The 15243-nt window shown below is 42.8% G+C and overlaps 1 protein-coding gene across 1 annotated transcript; it reads right to left on the reverse strand.

The window, feature by feature from the left end:
• Positions 1–501: 501 nt before the first annotated feature.
• Positions 502–12603, reverse strand: LOC121056120. Its single transcript, XM_040529924.1, has 6 exons — positions 12386–12603; positions 12217–12310; positions 11313–11378; positions 7246–8402; positions 1943–2008; positions 502–733 (listed from the first exon to the last, which is right to left on the reverse strand). Exons 4-6 carry the CDS (start codon positions 8399–8401, stop codon positions 660–662), a joined length of 1296 nt encoding a protein of 431 aa, XP_040385858.1. The 5' UTR covers position 8402; positions 11313–11378; positions 12217–12310; positions 12386–12603; the 3' UTR covers positions 502–659.
• Positions 12604–15243: the final 2640 nt, after the last annotated feature.

Below are 15243 nucleotides of genomic sequence, written 5' to 3' on the forward strand. Positions count from 1 at the left end.
AAAACTAGTGAGCACGAACAACACACCTGGATTCCATCAACAACTTCTTCATTCTCGCAAAGTCGACCAAGGGTCGAGTATTATCTTCAGGATAACTGTGGACACCCCAAGTATTATAACATCCATTGTCCAACGTGACCATCACATACTATTGGAGGAGTGAGATCCAAACACGCATAAATAGCCACTCGTCCTCAATGTGTCCATGATCACGGTTGACAACCTTCTGTTATAATAATCGGAATGCCGAGTAGTGAGCGCAAGACATAACCGTAAGATAGTTTGCCAGTCTACTCCGTCATATGCCCATCAACCACTCGAAGGTAGCGACTAAAAGCATACCCCAGTGACTCGATCCAAACCGCTATCTCCGATTATTTCAAGCGATCAAAACCCGTTACTCATGCTGAGCTAGTCCCCAGGAATGCGACTAGCCTCACATTTTCATCGTAAGCAATTAATAGTCATAACAGTACCATATCATGAATAATAAGTGGCAAGGTACATGATACAACATAGGGTCCAAGGTCCCAACATACACAGAATGAGTAGCAGCGGAAGACTCAAATAAAGCTCATAAGCATAAAACGAAAGCCGGTGGTGCCACAACCCCACAAGGGCAAACCAACCGGGCAAGAGCCAAGCTGCAAGAGAAGGGATCACTCACTGCCCTCGCCACCCCCGGCAGAGCAGTGACCACACAAGAAGCACAACTCATACCCGGAATCCTCACCTGAAATTGCAGACACCGGATTAAGTACAAGATTGTACTCGCAAGTCTTACCCAAAACTATATATAAAAAGGAGAGAGGAGTATGCAAGGTCTACCTTAACCTAAGCCATCTAGGTTGCATAAAGCCAATTTTATTGAGCAAATAACAGTAAAAGTGGTTAAGTAATAGTAAATATAACATCATTTTAACTTATGGACAGCAAGTATACAATTCTGAAATGCATAAGCAAAAGAGTCCAAACGGCGCTCTCACCAACAACAAGGGACTACCCAAGTCCACACCATCATGGCACAGCATGCCAACACCACCATCAAACACAAACTCATCCATATTAATCCACACTTGATGCTAACATAACTGACTAACACATCAAGCAATGTCCATAACCGAGGACGCGGCTATTCGAATAGATTATACTCTGATCAGAGGTGTACAACTGTACCCACATGAAATGAACAAGGATCAAAAGCTACACACCCCGTCGAGTGCGGTACGCGAGTGATACAAGCTCATTACATGTCTTTCCTAATCCCACCCCAACCACCTATACCACGCCGGGGTTCCCGACGACTTAGTCACGTGCCTGTGTGGTGTGACCAAGGCGGGCGCACCACGCGGGAGGCACCCCCGGCCAACATAGGCACCCGAGGCCCTCCAAAGGGCTACCTGCCCTCACGTCTCTCCAACGTGGTATAAATAATCACAGTAGAGCTAGTAAAGAACAAGCCGGTCCCAAATAAGGCATGTGGTAAGTACGAAGGGTGCTTGAATAGATGTCAAAATGTTCGGTCCTTAACGACCCAGACGGGGCTACTTGCATCAGGGGAAACCAACCTTCCTTCATCGCCCTACCACCCGTCCAAGTCCAACATATTTCATCAACCATAATTTAGTGTAAGTGCTCAAGTTTTATACCCATTAGTACAAGTTGTCTATACACCACAAATGATAGTACTGTCAATCCTTATACTTCTATTAGCATTAAGCATGGCTAAGCATGAATGAAGTAAACAAGCCTAACACTCCTATACGGTGGTGACAAGGGATAAGGTCAGCAATATAACAGGGAATAAATGCATAATTAGGATCTACCAATTCACCCAAAACAGACGTTTTAACATCTAGGAAACACACGCATATATAGGTATAGTTTTGCAACCAAAGATATTTATAGAGAAAGCATAGGTTCTATATGCTTAGGTGCTTGCCTTCCTGCTGAGGGTAGTCACTATCCTCCTCTGGATATGGCTCGGTACTCTCCGGATTCTCCAAATCTACCGAAAAGAAGCAATATGCGAATAAGAGCCAAATAAACATGCACATGCGAAATGATCAATAAATCATGAAATAAATACAGTGAGTAGAGCACATGTTAACTTGAATTTAGGTGAAAGAATCACTAGATTATCACTTATTGTTTAGGAGATATGAAAATGACAAGCTTTCAGGTCAGATAATGACAGCTCCAAAAATAATTAAGTCTACTTTAGAGCATTACAAGTAATTTGCAACTCAAACCAAGTTTTTACATGTATAATTATTTTTAGTGGGCAGTACATCATTCACAGGTGCTAAGAAAAATTATTCCACAGCTTTATGTATTGTCATTATTTATTTATGGATCTTAGAAGTTAAAATCATGGGAATGCTAAATACACTCCTAAACATGATTTAAGGGGAGTATTGTCAAGCTTATTTTCACAACAGCAAAGAGTAACAAAATATAAGCTCAACAAAATTGGTTTCACAATTTTAGCTTTTACCAATAATTTCTTACGAATCTATGAAGAGCTAGACCACACAAGGGAGACATATAGCTATTTATATTCCTACAGAGAAAAACAGTAAAAAGTTGGTCATTTTTATTTTACAACAATGAAGAGATCTGTTTTATGAAGCAATAAGAATTTGTTTCACTGAAATCGGAGTTCATATGAATTAGTTATGGATTTTCAAAGTTCACTCATTTTTCAGCCAAAACAGCACGTGTGGATGGCTCGATCTAGTGCATGAATGCCAAGAGCATCACATGCAAGAAAACATACATTAAGGACTTGATTCTACTGCTAAGAAGACACTTTTCAGCTTGAGTTGAAGAAGCTGAAAACTCACCAAAACAGGGAAGCAAAGACACCGAGCTGTTGTCACCGAAGAAGAGAAAACAGTTTGCAGCCTGCTACTAGCCTTCAAATCTTGAACCGGTGACCTATGGAGGAGACTAGGAATGCTCAGCATGATGGGGAACCTAAGAGAGTAGCTATGGATGGGGAAGAAAGCTCACCAAGAGGAGGAAAACAACTGCTGCTGCTGCTGCTCTGCACCAAGCAGCAAGCTCCTCTTTTCTTCTCGATCTCCCTCAGCAACCGATGCATGTGCAGGCTATTTGGATGGATGGAAAGCTTACAACCTTGGGGATCTTGTGGTGTGACATGCAGGGCTGGATCCTTGCATTTTTGTGAAGATTTGGGGAGGAGGAAAATGAGGAGGGAGCTTAGCTCATGGAAGAACAGAATAGCAACAAGAACAGAATGGGAGGGAGATGAAGGGGTTTTCTCTGCCCCTCCCCCTTAAATCCTGAGGTGGGAGCACGCCCAAGAGGGTGTTGTGGGGGCTAAAGAGACACCCAAGGTCAATGAAAAGTGGGCCCAAGTCATGGCTGTTTAGGAGGGTGAGAGAGGTGGGTGAAAAATTGAGTACAGATTCACTCTTGCAGTTTTCAGGATTTATTTTATTTCTCTCTCTTGGTAAATTCAATTTGATTAAGCTACAAGAGTGTGAAAAATGTATGTTTTGGTATTGAGATAGATTGAGTCACCTAGTTTCCATTTTTGAAAGTTTCACACATAAATCCCAAGTATTTTAAATCTGGTGAAAAGATGAATTGGGTTAGGCTGAAACTTGGTTTGAATTTTTAGGAGACCTAAATAGAGAGTTAAAATTCAACAAAATTTATATTTAGTGATGATAAATAAACTAATATTTGAATAAAATATTAAATATGTATACTTCTGTTCAGGTTATTGCTCAAATAGAAGTGGTTTCAATTTTACCGATTAGAGTTAATTTTGTTATTGCATATGATCAAATTGCAATATAGTAAATATGCAATCTAAAGGATAACAAATGAATTTATAAATACCTGGTTATGAACCTAGGGCTCTTACAGCTCTCCCCCCCTTAAAACAATCTCGTCCTCGAGATTGCGATGTGTCAGTGAAGAAGGAAGGATAGCTATTACGGAGGTGACCCTCATGTTCCCATGTGGCTTCATCTTCGGTGTGATTACTCCACTGAACTTTGAGGAGTGGAATAGAGCGATTGCGAGTGACACGCTCCATTTGGTCGAGGATGCGAATTGGATACTCGCTATAAGAAAGGTCGGGTTGCAGGTCAAGATTTTCGACCTTAGTTTCTTCGGTCGGAATCCGGAGGCATTGCTTCAGTTGTGAGACATGGAAAACATCATGAAAAGCTGAGAGTGATGGTGGAAGGTCCAGCTTGTAAGCAACAGCCCCTCGCTTAGCAAGAATGCGAAAAGGACCGATATAACGAGGTGCCAATTTTCCTTTCACTCCAAATCGGTGTGTGGACTTGAATGGAGTGACTTTGAGGTACACATGGTCACCAATATTGAAGGCAAGCTCACGTCGACGATGGTCGGCATAGCTCTTTTGCCTAGATTGGGCGGTTTGCAAGCGCTCCCGAATTAACCGCACTTGCTCTTCGGCTTCCTTGACCAAGTCCGGACCAAAGAACGGTCTCTCTCCAGACTCGGACCAGTTGAGAGGTGTTCTACATCTCTTTCCATACAGGGCTTCAAAAGGAGACATTTGGAGGCTAGCTTGATAGCTATTGTTGTAGGAAAATTCGGCGTACGGGAGAAATTTTTCCCACTTTGCTCCAGAATCAAGGACACAAGCCCTTAACATATCCTCCAAGATTTGATTTACTCTTTCAGTTTGGCCTCCGGTTTGTGGGTGATACGCGGTGCTAAAGGAGAGTTTGGTTCCCATAGCCTTGTGCAGACACTTCCAAAAATGAGAGGTGAATTGAGGTCCACGGTCTGAAATAATTTTTGTGGGCACACCATGAAGACAAACAATGCGAGAAAGGTAGAGCTCAGCCAACTTGCTTACTTTTGATGTGGAATGGACGGGAAGAAAATGAGCTGATTTGGTGAGTCGATCAACAATTACCCATATGCAATCATGGCCATTTTGTGAGGTGGGTAGACCTGTGATAAAGTCCATCCCAATTTCTTCCCACTTCCATATGGGAATGGGGAGAGGTTGGAGAGTGCCCGCTGATCTTAGGTGTTCAGCTTTCACCCTTCGACAAGTGTCACACTCGGCAACATACCGTGCAACTTCCCGCTTCATACGGGTCCACCATAATTTTTGCTTAAGGTCTTGGTACATCTTGGTACTACCTGGGTGGATTGAAAAGGGAGTGTCATGAGCTTCACTAAGGATTAGTTGGCGCAATTGGTGGTTCTTTGGCACAACCAATCGCTTTCCAAAGCATAGAACACCATCCAAATCTTGAGTGAAACATTTGGCTTTGCCCTCAGTCATTTTAGCTCGAATTCGAGCCATGCCTTTGTCATTCTTTTGGGCTTCTTTGATCTGCTCATAGAGAGTTGATTTGACTTCTAGGGCAGCAAGAAAACCAGGTGGTACTATTTCTAAACCAAGTTTCTGAATTTCCCAACATAAGGTCTCCAATCGGGGTTTTACCGACAAGCAATTGCATTGCGGTTTTCGGCTCAATGCATCGGCAACAACATTGGCCTTCCCCGGGTGATAATGTAGACCCATTTCATAATCTTTGATGAGTTCTAACCACCTTCTTTGTCTTAGGTTCAGATCTGATTGGGAGAAGATATATTTCAAGCTTTTGTGGTCGGTGTAGATTTCACAACGGTTGCCAATAAGATAGTGTCGCCATATTTTTAGAGCATGGACAACAGCAGCTAATTCAAGGTCATGGGTTGGATAATTCAACTCATGAGGTCTCAGTTGACGAGATGCATAAGCCACAACTCGGCCCTCTTGCATAAGAACACAACCGAGTCCTTGACGGGATGCATCGCAATAGATATCGAAGCTTTTGTGGATATCGGGTAAAACAAGAACGGGTGCTGTGGTTAACTTTTCTTTCAAAGATTGAAAACTTGCTTCACACTCAGCTGACCACGCAAACTTCTCATTCTTCTTTAGCAATTGGGTCATGGGTTTAGCAATTTTGGAGAAATTCTCGATAAACCGACGGTAGTAGCCGGCTAGACCAAGAAAACTCCTGATGTCGGACGGATTTTTGGGTTGTCCCCAATCTAACACCTTCTGAACATTAGTTGGATCTACAGAAACTCCACCTTCAGATAATACATGACCAAGAAATCCAACTTCTTTCAACCAAAACTCACATTTGCTAAACTTGGCATATAGACGGTGCTCACGTAATTTTTCCAATACAAGGCGGAGGTGCTTCTCATGTTCTTCTTTGAATTTTGAGTAGATTAGTATGTCATCAATAAAAATGACCACAAACTGATCAAGATACTCCATGAAAATCAAATTCATCAAGCTCATGAAGTATGCCGGTGCATTGGTTAAACCGAAGGACATGACGGTGTACTCATATAGACCGTAACGGGTGGAGAAGGCTGTTTTTGGGATATCCTCCGATCTGATTTTTATTTGATGATATCCCAACCTTAAATCAATTTTGGAGAACACATGAGCTCCGGTTAATTGGTCAAAGAGATCATCAATTCGGGGCAGTGGATACTTGTTCTTGACGGTGACTTCATTCAATGGGCGATAATCAACACACATCCGCAAGCTGCGGTCCTTCTTCTTTACAAAGAGAGCCGGACATCCCCATGGTGAGGAGCTTGGCCTAATGAACCCCTTTGCTTGCAGCTCAGTGAGTTGCTTTTTCAACTCTTCTAATTCATTTGGAGGCATCCGATACGGTCTTTTCGATATCGGGGCCGTTCCGGGCAGCAAGTCGATGACGAACTCAACTTCCCGGTCCGGTGGCATGCCCGGTAGTTCCTCTGGGAAAACATCGGGGTACTCACACACCACTGGTACAGCAGCTATATCATTGGTTTTGGCACCCGAAAGAGCGTGGAGTTGTGGAGGATGATCATCAAGTGCAAGAAAGATCGGTTCGCCGGTGTTATTTTTGAGTGTAATTAGACGAAGGCCACAGTCGATAACCCCATGATTTTTTTGTAGCCAATCCATGCCTAGGATGACATCTAAACCCTTTGTGTGAAGGATGATAAGGTCGGCGGTGAATTCTACCCCTTGTGCAATGATTTTTGTGTCCCGGCTAATAAATTCAGCTCTCATTTCCGAACCTGGTGATGTAATAATTAAAGGTGGGTGCAACCTACTAATGGGGAGTTTATGGTCTGATGCAAAACCTTTGGTGACAAATGAATGTGTAGCTCCAGAATCAAACAACACACTAGCTGGATATGAATGGACAAGTAGCGTACCGACAAGAACATCCGGTGCATTGTTCGCCTCCTCGGCGGTGACGTGATTCACACGGCCCCTCTTCTGATTTTGCTGACCCTGAGGTGCTGCCCTCGGAGACGGATTGGGACGTGGTGCTGCTGCTCTTGGCCCCTGCTCTTGTGCACGACGAGGGTACGGGCATTGGTTGATGTAGTGGCCCGCTTGCCCACAATTGAAGCAGTTGTTGGAGCGAACAGGCGGGCGAACGGCTTGCTGATTTCCGCCAACAGGAAGTGTGACACGCTGCTGAGGTGGGCGTGGCACAAATCCCTGCCGACGAGGAGGTGGTGGAGCTTGATAGCGTGGAGGGGGTTGCTGCCAACCACGTGGTTTTTGCGAACCACCCGCGGCTGAAATCTGCGCAGCCCGCTTGCGCTTGCGCTCATTCTCAAGGTTGTTCATCTTGCTTTCCACGACCACAGACCTGTTGACAAGGTCCTGGAAGTCCAGAAAAGAGTGGGCAGCAAGCTCAAGTTGCATCTCTGCTGATAACCCATTCATAAACCGATTTTGCTTGCGGGCATCGGTATTGACATCGTCCGGAGCGTAGCGAGCCAAGTGGTTGAACTCGCGGAGGTACTCCATGACAGATTTGTTGCCTTGGGTGAGAGATAGGAACTCACGTTGCTTGAGGTCCATAATACCTTTCGGCACATGGGCAGCCCGAAAAGCATTGCGAAATTCCGGCCAAGTGATGGCATGGCCAGCAGGTTGCATGGCGAGAAAGTTCTCCCACCAATCACCAGCTGCGCCTTGGAGTTGCTCGGCTGCTAGGTTGGTCTTCTCAGCGTCGGGGCAGCGAATGAGAGTGAGCTTCCGCTCGATGGTGCGAAGCCAATCATCAGCATCAAGTGGATCATCGGAGCGAGTGAACACCGGAGGTTGAGTACGCTGAAATTCAGCGAGTCCCCCGGCGACTTGGTGTCCACCACCGCCCGCACTTCGGGCAATTTGGGCGGCAACAGCAGCTGCACTTGCAGCGATTTGCTGAAGGACAGTATTCTGAGCCTCACGGTTGCGCTCCACAGCCATGAGAACTTCAGCCATGGTGGGAGGAGGAGGAGACCCCTCTTGGTTGCGACGAGAACCCTCCGGACTATCCTGATCATGGGAGCGAGTGCGGCGGCGAGACATCCTATGGATCAAGGATAACAATGATGGTTAGTGATGGAAAAACTAAGGGATAACAATGGTCTAAAAGTTACCACAGATCGCACAAGGCAATCTAAGTCTAAAATTACAAACTTAATATGAATGCCCAATACAAATACACAATCCAATTATACACCAGTATGACATGTTATGTTAGCATGACATGACGCACCAAAGAAGAACCATTAACTACCAAACGAACATATCCTATACTAAAGCCCGAGAAAGGAGCAATAAACCATCATAGTTTTCCAAATGCAATAAAAATAGCGGGCCAAAAGCATAATAATCGCAAGGAACTGAAAATTCAATTAAACCAACAATCAAACATGGCCACTATAGCTATTTGCCTAAACTTTAGCGAGCGTATCTTGGCTGGGAGTACCTTTTACAATTTATTTGGTCAGATTTTGAGTTGGTATATTTTACTTCTTCCAAAACAAGGTTCTGAAATTTCTCAAGTTATCGAACAGCAGCGACTTACAAATTTTTAGAGAGAGCCACATAAGTAATAAAATTCTGAGAATTTTTGTGTGAGTGCCTGAGCAGTTGCCCAACTCCAGAAAAATTATCAGAGTAAAACAGTGAGTAATTTTTCTTCTAGATTTTTTTTTTAACCACAGAGTGTTCCAAAATTTCCAGATTTTAACCGATCGAAAGTTTGGTTGTCTAAAACAAGTTTATAATTTTTCAAAATTTGTGGGGAGGCTAAGAATAACATAAGTAACAGTAATGCACTATCTTAGACTAAACATTGTACAATTTTTGTTCCATTTACAAACTGAAAGTTAATTCAACTTACTGGTTACAATATCGGTCTAATATTTGAAAAAGAGGAGTCATAGATTTCTTTTGCAACCAAATTAGATAAGATGAGTGAAAATCTGAGAATGAGGTGAGAAAGAATTCTAGAATGAGACGAGTAGTAAAAAGGATTCACACATCCTAAGATTTTTGCAATCGACTCAAGTTGAATATTTTGCAAATCATTTTCAAATTGCCAACTTAGCTCTAGCCTACAGTCGGCATTGCTCTGATACCAATCGCTGTGGACACCCCAAGTATTATAACATCCATTGTCCAACGTGACCATCACATACTATTGGAGGAGTGAGATCCAAACACGCATAAATAGCCACTCGTCCTCAATGTGTCCATGATCACGGTTGACAACCTTCTGTTATAATAATCGGAATGCCGAGTAGTGAGCGCAAGACATAACCGTAAGATAGTTTGCCAGTCTACTCCGTCATATGCCCATCAACCACTCGAAGGTAGCGACTAAAAGCATACCCCAGTGACTCGATCCAAACCGCTATCTCCGATTATTTCAAGCGATCAAAACCCGTTACTCATGCTGAGCTAGTCCCCAGGAATGCGACTAGCCTCACATTTTCATCGTAAGCAATTAATAGTCATAACAGTACCATATCATGAATAATAAGTGGCAAGGTACATGATACAACATAGGGTCCAAGGTCCCAACATACACAGAATGAGTAGCAGCGGAAGACTCAAATAAAGCTCATAAGCATAAAACGAAAGCCGGTGGTGCCACAACCCCACAAGGGCAAACCAACCGGGCAAGAGCCAAGCTGCAAGAGAAGGGATCACTCACTGCCCTCGCCACCCCCGGCAGAGCAGTGACCACACAAGAAGCACAACTCATACCCGGAATCCTCACCTGAAATTGCAGACACCGGATTAAGTACAAGATTGTACTCGCAAGTCTTACCCAAAACTATATATAAAAAGGAGAGAGGAGTATGCAAGGTCTACCTTAACCTAAGCCATCTAGGTTGCATAAAGCCAATTTTATTGAGCAAATAACAGTAAAAGTGGTTAAGTAATAGTAAATATAACATCATTTTAACTTATGGACAGCAAGTATACAATTCTGAAATGCATAAGCAAAAGAGTCCAAACGGCGCTCTCACCAACAACAAGGGACTACCCAAGTCCACACCATCATGGCACAGCATGCCAACACCACCATCAAACACAAACTCATCCATATTAATCCACACTTGATGCTAACATAACTGACTAACACATCAAGCAATGTCCATAACCGAGGACGCGGCTATTCGAATAGATTATACTCTGATCAGAGGTGTACAACTGTACCCACATGAAATGAACAAGGATCAAAAGCTACACACCCCGTCGAGTGCGGTACGCGAGTGATACAAGCTCATTACATGTCTTTCCTAATCCCACCCCAACCACCTATACCACGCCGGGGTTCCCGACGACTTAGTCACGTGCCTGTGTGGTGTGACCAAGGCGGGCGCACCACGCGGGAGGCACCCCCGGCCAACATAGGCACCCGAGGCCCTCCAAAGGGCTACCTGCCCTCACGTCTCTCCAACGTGGTATAAATAATCACAGTAGAGCTAGTAAAGAACAAGCCGGTCCCAAATAAGGCATGTGGTAAGTACGAAGGGTGCTTGAATAGATGTCAAAATGTTCGGTCCTTAACGACCCAGACGGGGCTACTTGCATCAGGGGAAACCAACCTTCCTTCATCGCCCTACCACCCGTCCAAGTCCAACATATTTCATCAACCATAATTTAGTGTAAGTGCTCAAGTTTTATACCCATTAGTACAAGTTGTCTATACACCACAAATGATAGTACTGTCAATCCTTATACTTCTATTAGCATTAAGCATGGCTAAGCATGAATGAAGTAAACAAGCCTAACACTCCTATACGGTGGTGACAAGGGATAAGGTCAGCAATATAACAGGGAATAAATGCATAATTAGGATCTACCAATTCACCCAAAACAGACGTTTTAACATCTAGGAAACACACGCATATATAGGTATAGTTTTGCAACCAAAGATATTTATAGAGAAAGCATAGGTTCTATATGCTTAGGTGCTTGCCTTCCTGCTGAGGGTAGTCACTATCCTCCTCTGGATATGGCTCGGTACTCTCCGGATTCTCCAAATCTACCGAAAAGAAGCAATATGCGAATAAGAGCCAAATAAACATGCACATGCGAAATGATCAATAAATCATGAAATAAATACAGTGAGTAGAGCACATGTTAACTTGAATTTAGGTGAAAGAATCACTAGATTATCACTTATTGTTTAGGAGATATGAAAATGACAAGCTTTCAGGTCAGATAATGACAGCTCCAAAAATAATTAAGTCTACTTTAGAGCATTACAAGTAATTTGCAACTCAAACCAAGTTTTTACATGTATAATTATTTTTAGTGGGCAGTACATCATTCACAGGTGCTAAGAAAAATTATTCCACAGCTTTATGTATTGTCATTATTTATTTATGGATCTTAGAAGTTAAAATCATGGGAATGCTAAATACACTCCTAAACATGATTTAAGGGGAGTATTGTCAAGCTTATTTTCACAACAGCAAAGAGTAACAAAATATAAGCTCAACAAAATTGGTTTCACAATTTTAGCTTTTACCAATAATTTCTTACGAATCTATGAAGAGCTAGACCACACAAGGGAGACATATAGCTATTTATATTCCTACAGAGAAAAACAGTAAAAAGTTGGTCATTTTTATTTTACAACAATGAAGAGATCTGTTTTATGAAGCAATAAGAATTTGTTTCACTGAAATCGGAGTTCATATGAATTAGTTATGGATTTTCAAAGTTCACTCATTTTTCAGCCAAAACAGCACGTGTGGATGGCTCGATCTAGTGCATGAATGCCAAGAGCATCACATGCAAGAAAACATACATTAAGGACTTGATTCTACTGCTAAGAAGACACTTTTCAGCTTGAGTTGAAGAAGCTGAAAACTCACCAAAACAGGGAAGCAAAGACACCGAGCTGTTGTCACCGAAGAAGAGAAAACAGTTTGCAGCCTGCTACTAGCCTTCAAATCTTGAACCGGTGACCTATGGAGGAGACTAGGAATGCTCAGCATGATGGGGAACCTAAGAGAGTAGCTATGGATGGGGAAGAAAGCTCACCAAGAGGAGGAAAACAACTGCTGCTGCTGCTGCTCTGCACCAAGCAGCAAGCTCCTCTTTTCTTCTCGATCTCCCTCAGCAACCGATGCATGTGCAGGCTATTTGGATGGATGGAAAGCTTACAACCTTGGGGATCTTGTGGTGTGACATGCAGGGCTGGATCCTTGCATTTTTGTGAAGATTTGGGGAGGAGGAAAATGAGGAGGGAGCTTAGCTCATGGAAGAACAGAATAGCAACAAGAACAGAATGGGAGGGAGATGAAGGGGTTTTCTCTGCCCCTCCCCCTTAAATCCTGAGGTGGGAGCACGCCCAAGAGGGTGTTGTGGGGGCTAAAGAGACACCCAAGGTCAATGACAAGTGGGCCCAAGTCATGGCTGTTTAGGAGGGTGAGAGAGGTGGGTGAAAAATTGAGTACAGATTCACTCTTGCAGTTTTCAGGATTTATTTTATTTCTCTCTCTTGGTAAATTCAATTTGATTAAGCTACAAGAGTGTGAAAAATGTATGTTTTGGTATTGAGATAGATTGAGTCACCTAGTTTCCATTTTTGAAAGTTTCACACATAAATCCCAAGTATTTTAAATCTGGTGAAAAGATGAATTGGGTTAGGCTGAAACTTGGTTTGAATTTTTAGGAGACCTAAATAGAGAGTTAAAATTCAACAAAATTTATATTTAGTGATGATAAATAAACTAATATTTGAATAAAATATTAAATATGTATACTTCTGTTCAGGTTATTGCTCAAATAGAAGTGGTTTCAATTTTACCGATTAGAGTTAATTTTGTTATTGCATATGATCAAATTGCAATATAGTAAATATGCAATCTAAAGGATAACAAATGAATTTATAAATACCTGGTTATGAACCTAGGGCTCTTACAATAACAACACAAATTGTGTATCTACATGGTTTACACTTCATGCTCGAACACAACTTCGGTAGAAAACTAGTAAGCACGAATTTCATTCTATCAACAACTTCACAATTCTCGCATAGTCGACCCAGGCTCGAGTATTAGCTTCGGGATAACAACACAAATTGTGTATCCACATGGTTTACACTTCGTGCTCGGACACAACTTCGGCACCAAAACTAGTGAGCACGAACAACACACTTGGAGGATTCCATCAACTACTTCACCATTCTTACAAAGTCGACCAAGGTTCGAGTATTAGCTTCCGGATAACAACACAAATTCTGTATCCACATGGTTTACACTTCGTGCTCGGACACAACTTCGGTAGCAAAACTAATGAGGACGAACAACACACCTGGATTCCATCAACAACTTCACCATTCTCGCAAAATCGACCAAGGCTCGAGTATTATCTTCAGGATAACAACACAAATTGTGTATCCACACGGGTTACACTTCGTGCTCGAACACAAATTCGGTAGCAAAACTAGTGAGCACGAGCAACACACCTGGATTCCATCAACAACTTCACTATTCTCGCAAAGTCGACCAAGGCTCGAGTATTAGCTTCCGGATAACAACACAAATTGTGTATCCACATGGATTACACTTCGTGCTCGGACACAACTTCGGTAGCAAAACTAGTGAGCACGAACAACACACTTGGATTCCATCAACAACTTCACCATTCTCACAAAATCGACGAAGGCTCGAGTATTATCTTCAGGATAACAACACAAATTGTGTATCCACACGGGTTACACTTCGTGGTCGAACACAACTTCGGTAGCAAAACTAGTGAGCACGAGCAACACACCTGGATTCCATCAACAACTTCACTATTCTCGCAATGTCGACCAAGGCTCGAGTATTAGCTTCCGGATAACAACACAAATTGTGTATCCACATGGTTTACACTTCGTGCTCGGACACAACTTCGGCAGCAAAACTAGTGAGCACGAACAACACACCTGGATTCCATCAACAACTTCTTCATTCTCGCAAAGTCGACCAAGGGTCGAGTATTAGCTTCAGGATAACAACACAAATTGTGTATCTACATGGTTTACACTTCGTGCTCGAACACAACTTCGGTAGAAAACTAGTAAGCACGAATTTCATTCTATCAACAACTTCACAATTCTCGCATAGTCGACCCAGGCTCGAGTATTAGCTTCGGGATAACAACACAAATTGTGTATCCACATGGTTTACACTTCGTGCTCGGACACAACTTCGGTACCAAAACTAGTGAGCACGAACAACACACTTGGATTGCATCAACTACTTCACCATTCTTACAAAGTCGACCAAGGTTCGAGTATTAGCTTCCGGATAACAACACAAAGTCTGTATCCACATGGTTTACACTTCGTGCTCGGACACAACTTCGGTAGCAAAACTAATGAGGACGAACAACACACCTGGATTCCATCAACAACTTCACCATTCTCGCAAAATCGACCAAGGCTCGAGTATTATCTTCAGGATAACAACACAAATTATGTATCCACACGGGTTAATTCCATCAACAACTTCACAATTCTCGCAAAGTCGACCAAGGCTCGAGAATTAGCTTCCGGATAACAACACAAATTGTGTATCCACACGGGTTACACTTCGTGGTCGAACACAACTTCGGTAGCAAAACTAGTGAGCACGAACAACACACCTGGATTCCATCAACAACTTCACCATTCTTGCAAAGTCGACCAAGGTTCGAGTATTATCTTCGGGATAACAACACAAATTTTGTATCCACATGGTTTACACTTCGTGCTCGGACACATCTTTGGTAGCAAAACTAGTGAGCACGAACAATACACTTGGATTCCATCAACAACTTCACCATTCTCGCAAAGTCGACCAAGGGTCGAGTATTAGCTTCAGGATAACAACACAAATTGTGTATCTACATGGTTTACACTTCGTGCTCGA

The sequence above is a fragment of the Oryza brachyantha genome, unplaced genomic scaffold, assembly GCF_000231095.2.
Source record: "Oryza brachyantha unplaced genomic scaffold, ObraRS2 ChrUN-Ctg44, whole genome shotgun sequence".
Lineage (NCBI taxonomy): Eukaryota > Viridiplantae > Streptophyta > Magnoliopsida > Poales > Poaceae > Oryza > Oryza brachyantha.